We start from the raw sequence: 17,565 nt of genomic DNA on the forward strand, positions 1-17,565 counted from the left end.
TAAGACGCTCTGTATGTCGTTCTGTGTCATGCTGTATCACACATGCGCAGTATCATCAGCTCCTCGGTTCTCGAATCGGACGAGTCCGACAGAAACGCTTCTCGGTTCAGTGTACTGGTGATCCGAAAACCAATGCAACCGGTTCTTGACTCGAGAACGAGAAACGCTCCGGCAGTGGGCATGTACGTTCGTTATCTGGCTCTCCTGCACAATTTTCCCCCGGCCTTTATTTAAGACCAGCCTTTATTTGTCCGTGTTGACTAAGCCCCCGTAAGAGGCCCGGCGTTTATTTAACTACCAGTTTTTATTTGAGGAATTACAGTATGTTGTCTGGAGAAAACAAAATAGCCCAAGAAGCTCCACTAGTACTGTTCAAAAGTTTGGGGATGGTTAGATTTCTTAAAATATCTTGTGCTCGCCAAGGCGGTGTTAAAAAGTACAGTGAAAACAATAATATTCTGAAATATTTTTTTACAATTTAAACATCTGTTTGCTATGTGAATATATTTTAAAATCTAATCTATTTCTCTGATCAAAGCTGTATTTTCAGCATGATTACTTTAATCTTCAGTGTCACATGATCTTCAGAAATCATACTAATATCCTGATTCGATGCTCAAGAAACATTTCTGATTATTATCAATGTTGAAACAGTGTGTGCTACTTCATATTTTTGTGCAAAACCATGGTTTTTCTACTCTTTCAATAGAAAGTTCGAAAGAACAGCATTTTTTTGACTGTTACTTTTGATCATCTATGTATAAAACTATGCTGACATTTAATTTCAAAGAAATGACTGCCCCCAAACTTCTGATTGGTAATGCCTGAAAAAAAAAATTTCTCTTTACTTTTAAAAAACTGTAAACAACCAAAACCTAACATTATATTTAAAAGTTTTGACTAGATTCATGTTAAATAAACTTAAATTTAAATGAGTAAACATAAATAAAAAGACACATAAATAAATATCCACATTAAGTGTGAGTAAGTGTGTGTGTGTGTGTTTGTGTGTGTGTGTGTGTGTGTGTGTGTGTGTGTGTACATATGAGCAGCAGCTGCCATTCGAGTAATCCTACACTGCAAAAACAGCTTTTCTTACTTAAGAGTGTTTGTCTTGTTTTAAGTCAAAATATCTAAAAATCCTTACATCAAGAAGCATTTTCTAGACAAGTAAAAATTATTGTCTTGTTTTCAGAAAGAATAAGTCAAAATTAAGTAAACAAGCAAAAATTACCTGCCAATGTGACAAGCAAAAAAATCATATTCTCAGTTTGAAATAAGATTATTTTACTTACAACTCTACGTAAGAAAAGCTTTTTTTGCAGTGTAAGAGTCTTAATGTGTCACTGAAAGCGGAAACCACTCATGAACTCATGAAACATTCAGCAGGATCACGGGTGTCCAGTTTCTGTTTGTACTGAGATTCAATGCACTTCATGTTTTCATATTAAGAGACTCGATTTCCAAACAGTTCAAATCACTCTTTTACTTCAGTTAGTTTGCACATTTAGCTGGAATACTGATCTGTTTGTGAAATCAGTCATAAAGAGCAGGCCCCTGGTGTGACGTCTCTGAGTCTGACCTGCAGGTGACGATGAGGAACTTGAGGAGCAGGAGCGCCAACGTCTGCTGCTCGGGCTCCAGTCCCTCGGACGCTTTCTGCACACACTGCAGCAGCTGCAGACGCAACACCTGCAGGATGTTATCAGGTAACAGCGTCATGACGGGCGGCGTCTCCTCCAGCCTGCAGAACACAGGCCAAACACTCACAAACTACAAACACTGTGATGTGATGCATGATTCACAAACATAATGCCATTCGATGCATGATTCACAAACTTGCAATTCCATTAACAATTCATACATTTGCGATCCGATTCACAATTCCATTCTGAACTGGATTTGAAACAGATTTAAAAGTTTTAAAAAAAGGTTCAAATTAACAACTGCTTTGTATGCAAAAGTTTAAATTGGATTTAAGTCACTTATATTATAACAACTTTTTAAAGAAATTTCTACCGGTTTGTTTTTTTCAAATATTAGCATTTAACTGGTTTAGCCGTTATATAAACTTGTTTTCATGTTATTGTTTTCATGACAAGAAACATGAAATATGGAAAAACAGATTATCAAAAAATTATGAATATGCAAAATGCTGCTTTTCTAGCTCCGTTTTTTTAATGCAGCAACTGAAAGCGGCACTTTAGGGATTCGTAAATGTGCAGTCGTGACTGTGAAGGCAAATAATGCACTACTAGAGTGTGTTTTTCCAGCACAAGGAAGAGAGTAATGAAGCGGATCTGTGTGAGAACAGCACAGCTGTGAAGGAGAGAGATGAATAAACCCATTACAATCTCATCTCTCTTTCTGTCTGTCGGTTCCTGGGTCTCCTCTCGCTCCGCATTACATAATGTCATGTGACAGTCTAAGCACTTCATGATCACATGACCACAGCTGGGAGAGCTGGAGTGATTTTACCACCACATAAATCCTTCAACACTCTCCCTCTTTCAGTCCTTCAGCCTCTTTCACTCTCTTATTTCCCCCTTTTATCTAGTTCGACCCTCTTCATTCTTTCCATGTACACACACACACACACACACACACAAACTGGGCTGGCTGTATTTTTTCTGGATTGCCGCTCACTTGCATCAGAACGTGACCTTGATGGCAGGGCGTCCATTAAATTCGGCTCATTATCCACAGACATGCATTGTACACAAACAGACACACAACCATATCAATCATGTGATGTGTCTCTAATAATAAACCATTCAATTTAGCTTTAATAAACTGAACTGAGGTTAGCAGTTAAGGCGGCGTACTTCCTGTCTAGTCTCAGCCTCATATTAAACACCAACAAACTACTCTCAAAGACAGTCTGAAGTAGGGTTATTGTCATTTATTAAAACTAAAACCATAATGTAGAAGTAACAAAGTAACATTTAAGGCAACATTTCACATTTTCCTTTTAGTTTAAGAACTAAAATAAAATAAAAATTATAATAAATAATAATAATAATAATAATAATAAATTAACTAATAATAAAAAAAATAAAGTAAAAACGGAAAAAAAAATTCAATTTAATCTAAATCTAATTGTTAGAAGACAAAAAAAGCAAAACAATTTAATAATGGACTTCACACAAGGTAAAATTAACTTGTAACAAGGTAACTTTTTGGAGCCTATGGTGTGGCGACTTTTTTCTTTTTTGTCCTCCTTCAATTTTTAGGATTATTACTTTTTTGCCTTTGATGTGTGTGCCTTGGTTCCATCCTTACTAAAACAACACTGGACATACTGTGCATAAAATGGCCAGCTCTGTCAAAAAGCACAAATCTCCAATCTGACTGGCCTCTTTTATACAAATAACTCCCTTTAAGCCAAGTCACTTTAGTCTGTGGCCATATTCATAATGCCCCGTTTGTCTAAATAGAATTTCAATAATATATTTTAAATACATTTCACAAACATCAGTATTACAGAGTGTGGTTTTTAAGCTTCAATCTAATCAGATTTATTTCAACAGAAATCTGAAATAGAAATTTTCCCACATAGATTTGAAAGCTTGTTGAACTTTGCACATGAAAATTCGTAGTGTTAACAATATAAAAACTGCTTGGTTTGGAAGTGATCCTGGAGTACTAACAATGGACAATGGATCTTCTTTCATGTGACATGACATGACCAAAAAGGTGATTGGCTCCTTTAACTGGAGGCGGGACTACAGCCGCCATATTAAGCACTATGGTTACACTCATTCATATATGTACTACAAAAACAACCTCCATTTCTATGCAGAAGTGATTCAGCATGCACATCTAAATTTTTTTTATTTTTACAACTGACTAGTTGATGGGCTGCCTTAATAAAGTGGACCAGACTTGATGCTAACAGTCAAAAGTGTGGCTATGCAATTCTTTAGCCCATATTTTAGTCCAGAAAAAGCTGAAAGCTTGTGACAAGGAACTGTGAACTCAATAAGCTCATTCCTTTATGCATTTATTCACTTGATAATGGAAGGATAAGTGCATCGCAGAGGGACAGATTGATGGATGAATGTATCTGGATTGTTTTAACGTCTACCTGGTTGGCGGTTTCTCGAAATCCACATCCAGACATCTCTCATAAGAGCCGATGAAGATCTCCAACCAGAGTTTCAGGTAGTCCGGGTCCTTCTGCAAGTTTCAGAGAACAAGACAACAACAGAGAATAAGGAAGTGTTAATCACAGATAGAAGCATTCATTGAGATGCAATTAACTCCTAGGTGTGCCTTATGAGTTTGCATTTATGCATCTGGCAGACGCTTTTATCAAAAGTGAATAAGATTGCATTCAGGTCCACTGCATTATCAGTTCATGCATTCTCTGGGAATCAATACCATGAGCTTGTCATTGAGCTAGGAATGCAGAAAGAGTTATTTATCTAAGGTGAGTCCAAATGTTTTAGGTTTAGCGGGTGGATAATTTCAGGTGCAACACGAGACACCTGTCGACTAACAAACCGGCCGGACCACATTCCAACAGGAATCACCAACCTGATAAACTCTCCCCTTGATCAAGAACAACGCTCCATCCACATACAAACCCTCTCACCCAGATCATCACGTGCAGAATTAAATCTCGATCAGCAGCAATCTGATGAGCTGGCAGCGAGAGTTCATGAAACATGTGACGCTGTAACTGACGTGGCTCAATGCGGCCGTTTGTGTGGTCAATGTTTAAGCTGTGCTACACTCAGACATCCAGAGCAGGAAATCATGCTCAAAAATTCCTCTCGATGAGATCATCAGAGCACAGCCATGCACGTCCATGCCAAAAAACAACTGACCACTTGCAGATATGGACGACACGAAAAGTAAGTGTTTTGGACTTTTCCAAACACAAAAAACAAGTAGAATGTGTTTGTGAATGGTGTGTATGTGTGTGTGTGTGTGTGTGTGTGTGTGTGTGTGTGTGTGGAAAAGAAAAGGCCCATTCATTTGGGATCCAGCGGCAAGACACATGTCTATTGAGGTCTGGATCTGGCCAAAGGTGGCACACCCTGTTTATTTAGAGCTCACGCCACAGAGCGGGCACAGCCTTGCTCTCGATGCCCTTTCCAGCTGAAGGGTGTGGGGCGAGTCGCTCACATCCACCTACTCATGCATGTCAAGCTCCCAATTAAATGATTAAGTGGTTCTTCTTCTAAAACTGGGAAACATTAACTTTAAGTAGCCTTTTTCTATTGCACACCCTGGGGGAAACGATTTTATGGTAACCTGATTGGTGTGGCTTTTGTGTAGATTAATAAATGTAACTTCAGATGAAGGCATCTGATAAATGAGTACTTCACACTGACCGTATCTGAGGGTTTCTTTCAGAAATGGTTATGTATAGAGTAGACACAGAAATCCGTCAGAGATTGGCTAATGTGAAGCATCGCTAATGTCGGGCGTATGACCTGCAGCCACAACACTGAGCTCACTCTAATCACATGGTCAAGACATCCTGTCCATTTGACACACCGTAATAACTTGTCTTCTACTATGCAGCATATTCTCTCTCCTGTGACCATTTCCAAATCGGTTATCCTCTCTTTCAAGAAGTACTTCTGATTAAAAGTAAATTAATTGGGATTGACTGACTGAGATGTTGTTAATTTCCAGAGAATAACTCTGCCTCAGCCCTTGATATGTAAAAACAAACCAAACATGCATTTACAAACCACACGTGTTTAAACTGGTCTCACTGTCTGCGCAGGCAGAGCCTTCTAAGGCAGTGTTGTGTTAGCATGGTTGCTGAGCTAAGAACAGGATACTCAGAAAGGAGTCTGCATTTTTGAACTTCTGGTTCCACGGTCTCAAAATAAATGCTTTTTTTTATTGAATGGGTTTTTAGATAACTGCCTGAAATATAGTCTGTGGTTAAAACAAGCTCAGAAAAATGTTTTATTCTATTACATAAGATACTTAATTATGTATTTTAAACCATTTTGCTTCTTGAAAAAGACAGTTGCGAAACAAATAGCTAAATTAAACAAGGACATTAAACAGCTGAACTCGTTTACTCACTAGTTCCATTTTGTTTATACACACATTCTTGCAAATTATTTTAACTCAAACTTACCAGTAGATTTTTAATCAAAATTGAAAGAGTCGTTGAGGTCACATGACCGTGGTGTATTTCACTTATAGCCTTTATCTTTCTACTTCCAGGGATTGTACAGTTCTGCTCATAAGTTTACATACCCTTTGCAGATAATGCTAAGTTAATAATTTTAACAAAATATGTGGGATTTTTTTTTTTAATACTGCCCTGAATAAGTTATTGCACATAACAGATGTTTACATTTACTCCACAAGACAAAATATTAGCTGACTTCATTCAAATTTCTCCATTCAAAAGTTCGCCAATCAAAAGAGAAAGGAGACACCCCTACCCCTTCACATAAAAACATCATAGCAACAGTGTTGTTTCCTGGATGATCCATGACTGTTTTTATATCTTGTGATAACTGTTCACGAGTCCCTTGTTTGTCCTGAACATATAAACTGCCAACTTTTTATTTAGAAAAATCCTCAAGGTCCTGCACATTTTTGTGGTATGCATCTTCTGCATATTTGATCACACTCCACCAATGACTGTATGATTTTAAGCTCCATCTTTTCAAACTGAGGACAATTGAGGGGCTCAACTATTTCAAAAGATAAAAACATTTAATGATGCTCAAAAGGCAACTGGATGCAAGAAGAGCCAGTTTTAAGATTCAAGGGTATGTAAACTTTTGAACGGTGTCATTTTTATAAATTCAGTTATTACTTTTTTCTTGTGGAATAAATGCAAACATCACTTTGCGAGACATCCTATTCAGGTCAGAAAAAAAACAAAAAAAACAATACCATGCAATTTTCAAAAGTTGTTATAGTATACTAATGAGTATATGAGTATACAAAAAATATATATAAACTTAGTATATTTCTACTGATCTTGATACATAGCATTTTGAAGTGCGTTCCTCCATGAAGGATGCATATTGTCTTAGAATTTGTCAGAAACAAATGTGCCTATGATGCCTTAAAATGCTGTCTAGGCGGGCAGCGCAATAGGTTTTGGAACAAAGCTACTGTTTCAGAGTATAAGCATAACACCTACATATAAACCTCCATGTTTTAGCATGAGATATGAGCCTGTACTCATTTGCCAAAGTTATATCCTTCAACACATGCCATCATCAGCTAAAAAAAGCTAATTCACAGGAATTACATAGCCAATAACTTCCATGAAATGCATAACGCTTTAGTAAAAATACAAGCTGTTTTTGGGTAGCAATCAACAGCATGCTAGTACACAAACACCAGCTTAAAAATAAGAGGAAATATTCTTTTAAATCCCGTCTGACTTAAAGTCAGTCCAACAGACGGTCTCTGCGTTTATTCTCTCTTGTCCATTATCTTAGTTATGCGTTTCAATAGTCAAATAATCCTTCACAACAGGAACTTGAGTTCCTGCGAGGATTGGATAGGTATTGTTAGCATGATGACGAAAGAGTGAGACGGGATGGGACGGCACAGGCCTGCACAGCACTATCCTGTCGCTCGCTCTCACTTTAACACATTTTCCTCTATCTCACCCCACTATCTCCGTTTTCTCACTTCTCTCACACATTTAATTTAGCATCCAGCTGTTCTTATCTCCTCTCGCTCCCTTCTGAACACCAGACGAGATGGTAAGAGAGAAAGGACAACAAGGCAACAGAAAGCAGCCAAGATGATTTATTTAGCTCACTAATGTCACTGTCTACAGATCACACAGGTGTGCAGAAGATTTAGCTTTACATCACAGGAATAAATGTTATATTTTACAAAAATTACAATAGAAAAAAGTTATTTTAAATTGTTTTTAAATGGTAATGTACATATTTTAAATGTAATTAATGTTTAACTTTAATGTGGGACAATAAAAAAAAAAATGATCTAGCTTTATCCAGCCGTAATATGATATTTGAAATTCAAATATAACATGCATAAAATATAACATTGAATTTTAATTCAATATTTCATTTTTGTTTCATCCATAGTCATTTTTCAAATAAAACAAGTTCAAATAAAAACTGGCTGAATCCTGTATACTAAGACACTGTAAAAAAAATAAGAATAAGAATAAGAATAATAAGAATAATAATAATAATAATATAAAATAAAAATACAAAATAAAATAATAATTATATATTTGCTAGTAAATCAGTATATAATTTAAATTAGTATATTAGTAAAATTATGTAAATGAGTGATTTACATCTATAGTACCTTATATGTGTCTAATCATACTTTATTACACCTTTCAAATAACTAATGAAAATGTAAAATGGCAGGATTCAACTCTATTCTATTATATTTCTAGAAGAAACATTACCAGACCCTCAAAAACACACTTTAACACCAAAGCGATGAACACAGGTTTTGTTTTGTTTTTCAGCTAAAGGCTAATGAGAACATTCTAGTTTTGAATCGCTTTCTGTACTTAATGTACTTATTTACCAGTACTAGATACAGCCAATTTAATTTCCACAGTGCACCTGTCAGAAGGAGAGAGAATATGAACATGGAGTGGATTACACTCACAAATAGAGGATTTCCTCATTGTCCATCTATATACAGGTCTAATGGATGAGTACTGTACGCGTGTGTACGTGTATAAATAGCAAACAGCCCAGTAAAAGCTGTTTATAGCCATCACTGAAGGACAAGCCCTGATAATTACTGGTCTTAACCGGGTCAAAGGTCACACACAAGTAGCTCCGTTCCATTCACAAGACAACTGACGCTATCACACATGTGTGGTCTATCATGATCTCAGAGGGTGTGTGTGTGTGTGTGTGTTTATGGGAACACAACCATAACCGGGAAACACAAAGCGCAGCTTCTATTAAACTGTCTGAGTAAACAGACCTTGTGAAAAGGAAAGCACTTTCATCATGAATGTTTTATTCAATCCATCCGGTTCTTCTTTCAATCATTTTCAACTCTGTTTCATTCATTCATTCATCTGCCATTTAGACATTTGTCCATCTGCATTCAGAATATAACATGGTAGATGTTTCCATCTCAAAAACACATTATGCCACGTTATGTTAATAGTATGCAAAGTCAAAAATTGGTCAGACTAAGTATTCTTTGATGCATAATCAACATTAGTACCCTTTAACTTCTAGTATTGCTGCCATTTTGGTTCTTCTTACACTATTGTTGAAAATGTTGGGGTCAGAAAGATTTACATTAAATTTTTGGAGATATGTATTATTTTATCGAGCAAGTATGCATTGAACTGATCCAAAGTGACAGTAAAGACATGAATAATGTTACAAATCATTTCTATTTCAAATGAGTTCTTTTGAAATTTCTCTTCATCAAATAACCTAAAAACTTTAAGCAGCACAACTGTATTTGATATGGATAATATTAAGAAATGTTTCTTGACCATAACTTTTTCAAATATATTAAACAATTAATTTAATATATTAAACTTTTTTTATTGTAATAATATTTCAAAATATCACTATTTTTACTGTATTTTGGTCAAATAAATGCAGACTTGTATACATTAAATTGGAGCTTTGTTAAAATGTAGAGTTCGAAGAAGATGAAAAAGGCTTTTACTGAAACATAATTATAACATGAGTACACCATTAAATTGAAGGAGGGAACTGAGTCAGAAATAGAAACGAGTAAAAAAGATCACCTAGTAACCACTTAGAGGACACTAGCAACGCCTTTTTCCTAATGTGTGAAAAAACACATTCACATCCACAACTAAAGCCAAACAAATTCTCCACTTACATTTTCAAAGAACTTAGATGAACTTTATTAAATCAATGCTGCCATTCAAGGCACGTCAGATGACAGAACGTCCCAGTAAATCAATTTCCATCAAAATGCATGAGGTTTATATTTTGTGACCTTGAGATACAATATATGCCTAAACAGGGTACTCTTCATCTGAAGGAATCAAATGGTTCAAATGGATCAAAATCAAGTGTTATTACTGAATGGACAAAACATACTTCAGATGAGCAGGAAACTGAGGCTACAGAGGTCAAAGGTTTGCTGTGGCAACTTAATAAAGGTGGTTACACAAGAAAACATCACTCAGAAATTGCATATTAGCTCTTAGTACAAGACTAGATGGTTCCCAGAACAACATTTCTCCAGTATTTGATCGTTTTCTCCAGCACATTCTCTATGTTTTGCGAACAGGTAAACAGAGCACATAGAGGCCGAGCAGGTTTGGCTCCAAATCATCTTGTCCCAGGAAACACAAAAACACATGTCCCAGAATTCACAGCAAAATGACCACTGTAATGCCTGCCAACATGCATAACTGTAGATCTGACAGACGTAAACATTATCATTAGGCTACATTAGCGTGCTGAAGAGGAAATGTCACCTCACGCTGCGCTCTGAAGATCACAGGCTGGCTATTGCATGAGAGAGGAAACCATAAACAAAAGCAAAGGTCATTCTTACAGCAAACAAAACCACACTGGACTTGGGACTATCAGATCACGATGGAAATAATGTCAAGGACGAGCTGGCAGGTTGAACGCATCACTGTGAGAGAATCAAGACTGCACAACACTTGATTGATAACTAAAGCAAAACTGTATATCCCCCTCTTTTATCATTTAAAACCTTGCACTTTTTATTCCTTTTAGACCTAAATCTCACATTTGCTGCCACAACCCAAATCTAATATTCAGATTCAGAAGTCTTATTTTATCTGGCAGGTCATCTGGAGCAGATCTGCGTCCCAGTGGACAGCCGCGGCTCTGACGGGCTCAGGCTCTAATCGATGTATAACGCTAACATAACAGAACCACAAGACACTGCTGACACTCAAGTTCTTGAGGAGGCAGAATATTCTCTCTTATGGAAAACATGTTATTACATTTGTTCTGGCTCATAATTACTGAGAATGATTTGGTGTCAGTCTGATGATTACAATGGTCTCAACAAGGATCTGAATATACCAGCCAAGAACTGTTCTGGCAACACAAAACACCAAGACGAGGAGTTTAAAGGAGTGAGAAGAATACTTTTGTGCTGAATCTGCAGCTAAACAGTGTTAAATAAAACTAGAGGCTAAAGGTAGTGAACAAACTTTGACGTTGGCTTGAGAAAGTAAACATGGGCAGCCTCAAGGCAAAAGAGCCATATCACATGTCTGTTCTGTGTTTTTGAGCTGGCCTCGCCACAAAATTAAAATGATTAATCAAAATCATCATAAAATCATGATTTGAGCATGCACAATTTCTAAATCGCTTTATAGCATGATTTTCCACTGCCCTGACCTCCTGCAGTATGCTATCCAATCACAATGCAACGCGCCTAGCGTGACAACAGAACAGACTGGGCATATGCCTACGCAACTCCAGCTTCACACACTGTATGTATACGCACTGCAGACGGAGTACGTGTGAACCTGGACAATGTATAACAAATCTATTTCAACACCTGAGGCACCGCTACAATGAGCTCCATGACCAATGCATGGCAAAAAAGAACAAAAAAAATCCCTGGACACGGGATTTATATATTTATAAATTTTTTGCCACATGTCTAGACATTTTGTCACACCTTTACCTGGTGATTATTTTGACTTATGTCTGTTCTAGAGACATGTTACAACTTTTTGATGAAGCTCTAATTGGTTTTCTATTGGAAATATGTTTCAAATTCATACCGAATGGATTTATGACTGTAAAGCATATCTGTGTGTGTCAAAATCGTGATTAAATTTGAAATTGCAAAATTGATCAAAGAAATCTCGATAGGTTTTTTTTGTCCATATCGAACAGCCCTACAAGCTATTGTTTTTGTAATATTTTTTCTATAGACTCTAGCTATGTTGTATTGTAATTAAGAAGCTTATTATGACAACAAAATTGTCAATACCTGATACACTACACAATAAGCAAAATTACAAGCTATAGCGAAAAAAAACTGGATTATTAACTGATGAGCAATGAGTGCCTTTCTCGTTGTTGATGGAGGAACGTAAAAGACAGACAGCAGCTGCACAGTCGAATCAGCAACATGAATCCACTATAATGATCCACATTGCATTTTTTCTCAACAGTTTATGTTCACTTGAGACAGAAAGGACCCTACGGTTGCTATGGTGTTGCTACGCGGTTGCTAGGGCATCCAGGGTGGTTGTTTGGGTGTTTCTAGGCACTTGTTAGGCTGTTCTGGGTGGTTGCCATGGTGTAGCTTGGCAGCTCCAAGGAAGTTGCCTTTGTAACCTGGGTGGTTTATAGGATGTTGCTAGGGAGTTGTGGGTGGGTGTACAATCAGAAATGTTGGTCTCAGAAGTAGTAGTAGTTTAAATAACATAATATGTTGGCTTGGGAAAGTACTCAAACTATTGCAAATCATTAAACTAAATCGTTTTTAAGTAAATAAAACAAAGATTAGAGTAGCCTATGCTTTACAAGAAAATGCTATTTCAGTTTTTCTGCTTAAAAATGTCATGTTTAATTGAATGTTACTTGCCATTTATTTGTAATTATTTGTGAAATTTACTAGAAAGTGAAAACTGGTCAAAGTAAATCATACACCAGTTTTTTTTTTTTTTTCAGTGTAATTAAAATAAATCTGAAATAAAATCAAATAAATACTAGATGAAACACTAACAAACATGATAAATGTTGCCTTTGCAACTAACTGATAAAATAATGATAAAACCATTTATTTTAATAGTGATTAAATAATAAGAGTTCAATTGAAATACCAAATTTACTAAAACTGAAAGAGTACATTATAACTAATTATATAGAAATATAAAAATCTAATAAAAATTACAAAAGCACAGAACAAAATTAATACAATGAAAAATTATTATATAAAAAGAGCAAAACATTAATGAATAGTATATAAATAATACCATATATTCAACATTTAGAGGGTCATAAATTAAAAACAGATTTTTTTCTTTCATAGTTTGATGCAGTTACATTTTAAGAATTGATTTGTGTATGACAGCATGACAAATCCAAAAGAGAAAGTCCAAATTAGAGAGCTTTAACTTGAAGACATGTGAGTCTTTTAAAGCTTAAGTGTGTCATTTTTACACTACCAACAAATTAAATTAAATAAAATTATGTTTTCAAACAGATTTTCCCCCTATCTGCCACTGGTCAGTCAAACAATTAACTCCGCCCCCAGATTCACACCATTGGTTGAGCCAGTGTTGCACAAACAAACAGAGCACTGTTTACACTTATTAGGGAAACTGAAATATGAAGGTCTACTTAAAGTTGCTCCTACATCTTGAACTGGAATAAGTAAGATTTTAACATTAAAAAAAACTACATGCTTTCAGACCTTTCTCTTCTCTTTTGTAAACCAACATGAGACCTTTACTAAAAAAATCTTAGACCCCAATCTGTCAGTATGTCCTGAATTATCTCGGGTTGATTATCTTAAGTCCGATTACATGACGTCACAGATGGGGATCGGCAGTAGCTACAGTCCCTCATCAATGAACACAACTGGACATTCCCAACCACCTGGGCACAAGGATCTCCCCGGCGGGCATCTCATGGTGTCACAACATGCGTTCACACATACAGAACACAGTGTGCCAACCCCGTGCACTCCTCAAGAAATAAATAAATAAAACGGCACTCCTTCTTACATGCAAGGAGATTATATAGCTGTGCTTAGTGATGTAATGAGCATCTGCGTGAGAAATTAAATGCATTAATTCTATGAAAGTGCATGTGCTCTGCAAGTTCTTTACCTTATTACAGTATAGCATCCAAACCTCATACAGTCTCTCGGTTGATGCCATTCTGCACTGCAAGCTGTCAGCATGTAGGCAGAAATCTCCCCGATAAGAACCCTGATTATATTATGGTCAGTATTCCCAAACCCTCATGGTGTCAATATCCTGTCAACAGGAGTTTGCCCAAATGCCACGTTCCTTCGTGGTTAACAAATCCCACCAACGAGTGAATCGAAGTCGGTCTTAATCCAGGGTGACAGATCGTGTCATTTCCCCTGTGCACAATGAAATCCCATCCATCATGTGAACGATACCAATCCCAGATGACTTGGACTTGTGCGTTTCCGGCAGTTTTCCACCAGCAGCTTTTCCAGAAATTCCTCTGTTCTTCCAAGCCCTGTCGACAAATACAGCACACGTTACTAACAGCCCTGGATTTAGATGCTGCACGAATGCACTGCAAATTCACAAAACAAATGGATGCCACAGATAACAGTAAATGTGCAATGCATGATTTTAAAAGAAGGAAAAAATATCCCAAAATAAACAGAGATCCATGACATCATCCCAGGCCAACTCAACTTGTTCACAGAGCCAACATTATATCCCAGGCCTTGTAAACTATATTTTAACTAAACCATATCAGTTCAGATTATTTCTGTGAATATATTACTTCTATGTGTCCAAAGATTCACACATAGTTAGAGCTGATGTACTACTCTGGGTGTTACTTTAAGCTTTAGATCATAAACAAAAACACAGATTCTAGATTTAGATAGAAACTCACCCCTACAGGGTGTGAAAACATTTAACACTTAGATCATCCGCATTATCTTGCCTAAAATATTTACTACAGATTTAGATGTAACGCTTAGGAATAGCCCTAAAAACAACATTTGTCCTTTTATAAAGATCTGATCATAATAACAAGTGGCAGAGGCATATACAACATTAATACTCATATATTAGCTCACTATCGCTGTGAAACTCACCTGCTTCAACAAAAAGAGTCCCGACCCTAAAGCTTGTGTTCTGGTGAAGGATCCAGGAATGTTGTATGAACTGAAAGCGCCACTGATATTTAAAGCATGTCGGTTTCAACCACCCAAACTAGCTTTGACTCATTTTGTAACCAGATAAGCCTGACAGCCCGGATGCATACGACGAATATCATCGCGCTAGACTGCGACTGCTCATTACAAAGCCACGGCACGGGCTCGCCTGGCTTGAAGGTGTGTGTGTGTGTGTGTGTGCGTGCGTGCGTGTATGGATGTGTGTGTGTTATTTTCTTCCGTAGATGTTTTACGACAGGCCGCACTCCTTTACGTTGCCTATGTGGAGCTCATGTGAGTCGCAAAGGCGTGGCTGAAACTGGCGAAACGACCAATCCCATAAAGGCTTGGCCTAATGAATATTAATTACATCATGATGACGTTGCATAGTATGCTTCCTTGACATATTTCTTGACAGTCACTTTGTACAAACATTAGTTAAAAAAATATATTATACTGATATAATATATATATATATATATATATATATATATATATATATATATATATATATAACAGTATTAGTATATATAAAATATAACAGTATAATACTATACTTTTTAATACATATAAAAAAAATACAAGGCTCATTTGGTAATAATCTATGTATATATCTAAATAACAAAAATAAAATTCAGGAAAATAAATTCTCATATCTAAAGATTTATAGAAAAGACCTTCCAAGTGAAATTCATGTTTCATTTTTACACAAGGCCAGGGTGTTTGGTTACCTAATCTAATTAACATTCGAATGCCTGTCATCCAATCAGATAGGCTCACTGTATACACATCATTTGTATAATTAATATTGATAAGATGCGTTCAGTGTAGTAAGACTGCTAAATTCAGTCTCAATACTTCGATCGTCGCTATTTTTAGATCTTTAATTAATGTACTTTAAGTTACCTTGACATAAAATATACCGTGTTTTTTTTTTTTTGTTTGTTTTTTTTGCCAGCATTATAAGATAAAAAGTGCAGGATCTATTTGTGCACAATATATGACCTCCCTCTGCTGGCCAGAGAACGCCAATACAGAAATACTTGCAGTTCAAATAAAAGTTCACCAAATGCAACACAAACTGCTAGAAGTGAAATATTTTTGAAAATATAAATCAGTCAAATAAGATAAGTTTGTAAAGTTGCACGGGAAAACAAGAACACTTATTTATGACATTTTTAATTGTCAGAAAGTTCTGAATCTACTGCATTAAGAAATGGCACAAAGCGAAAAAACAAAAAACAAAAGACAGTACACCAAAGAGTTATGAAACAGAGTAAGAATATATTTAACATGTCTAAAGATCTCATATAGTCAACATATATATATATATAAAAAAATCAGTAAATATTATATCGGTCACAGTTACAGCTGCTCAGTCCTTCAGTTTCATCCTTATTGGGTTGAGGCAGTGTTGATGGGCACTTGAACAGCACAGCATTGAACGTTTGGTTTATTTCTTCACAGGAGTAAAACGTGCCGTTTCTCCAGAGCAAAAGGAGGATTTGGATACAAAAACACATGTACTGTACACACACCCACAGGTTCACTGGCACAGGTTGAGTGGGTGATGCACTAATGAACTCCACACACACACACACACACACACACACACACAACATCTGGCTCCTGCATTCATGGCTCAGTTTGATCAAATCCAGTTATTTGCAGTTAGTTCATGATGTGATAGGCTGCTGTGAACATCTAACAGGAAGCGCTGATCACACACTGACATGGTCTTTTATCAGAATAGCATAGTAACAGTATATAATGTAGTATGCATGGAATACTTGGGTGGCTAAAATGTGCAGTATACATATGAGCACACAGCATAAAATAAGACACAAGTCACAGATCGTGTCTTTAACAGCTTGTAACTGTCATTTTTCTGTCCATAACGAAAGAGGAAATGTAATTTCTTTACTGTAGTTTACAGAAAGTTGGGTAGGACATATTTAAAAAATGGCTGTTTAAAAATAGCTATTATAAAACGGATAGTTCCCGTCCTTGATTCTGATTGGTTGAACCAAGTTCGAAGCCGTTGTATATTACTCTACAAACATACACCTTTGTTTACATTTGTGTGTTGCTCGGCAACCACTTTGCTGGAACCAAAACGTTTCTGAGGAACTACATTGTTTGGCGGAATTTTTTTTTTATTAATATAACTGCACTTTAATTGCTCTTTTTAGTGAAACCTTACTACATATATGAAATAACCGTTTTATAAAAGCAATAAGCCCAATGAAGCCGTGGTTTACATTAAATTGATAACTGTTATAACTTGGGGCTTATTACTTTAATAGGACTGCACAATTAGGCCTTTTTTTATTATTATATATAAATAAATATGAGTATAGTATACATAATATATTATTATTATATAATATTTAACAAATAAAAAATATAAGATGTGCAATATTTCACAGTTAATATTATATATATATATATATATATATATATATATATATATATATTAAAATATATATTATATATATTATTATATACAAATATTATTTTTTTAATATTTTTCCCGTAAAATTACAATAGAATATTTAAGAAAAACATTATTATTATTGAGAAATACAAAATATTCAAAAAGGAAATATTAGTATTGTCATTTTTAATTTTATTGTGAAATATAACAATACTAATATTTTTTATCTGAATAATTATATTCCTCAATAAAAAAAAAGAAATATTACTTTAGTAAAATTTGACTGTAAAATTAAAAATCTCAAGTAT

At 35.7% G+C, this 17,565-nt stretch overlaps 1 protein-coding gene across 4 annotated transcripts in view; it reads right to left on the reverse strand.

Moving 5' to 3' along the window:
* Nucleotides 1-15,052, reverse strand: part of LOC128015226 (neurobeachin-like protein 1) — a 54,893-nt gene extending 39,841 nt beyond the window's left edge. For all 4 annotated transcript variants that reach the window (XM_052598892.1, XM_052598890.1, XM_052598891.1 and 1 more), the window contains exons 1-4: nucleotides 14,761-15,052; nucleotides 13,784-14,165; nucleotides 4,088-4,179; nucleotides 1,583-1,744 (exon numbers count right to left, since the gene is read on the reverse strand). In XM_052598892.1, the coding sequence (XP_052454852.1) occupies nucleotides 1,583-1,744; nucleotides 4,088-4,179; nucleotides 13,784-13,834 (305 nt within the window). In that variant the 5' untranslated portion in view covers nucleotides 13,835-14,165; nucleotides 14,761-15,052. The remainder of the gene's footprint in view (nucleotides 1-1,582; nucleotides 1,745-4,087; nucleotides 4,180-13,783; nucleotides 14,166-14,760) is intronic.
* Between the last annotated feature and the right edge of the window lie 2,513 nt (nucleotides 15,053-17,565).

This window comes from Carassius gibelio, chromosome A6 (assembly GCF_023724105.1).
Source record: "Carassius gibelio isolate Cgi1373 ecotype wild population from Czech Republic chromosome A6, carGib1.2-hapl.c, whole genome shotgun sequence".
NCBI lineage: Eukaryota > Metazoa > Chordata > Actinopteri > Cypriniformes > Cyprinidae > Carassius > Carassius gibelio.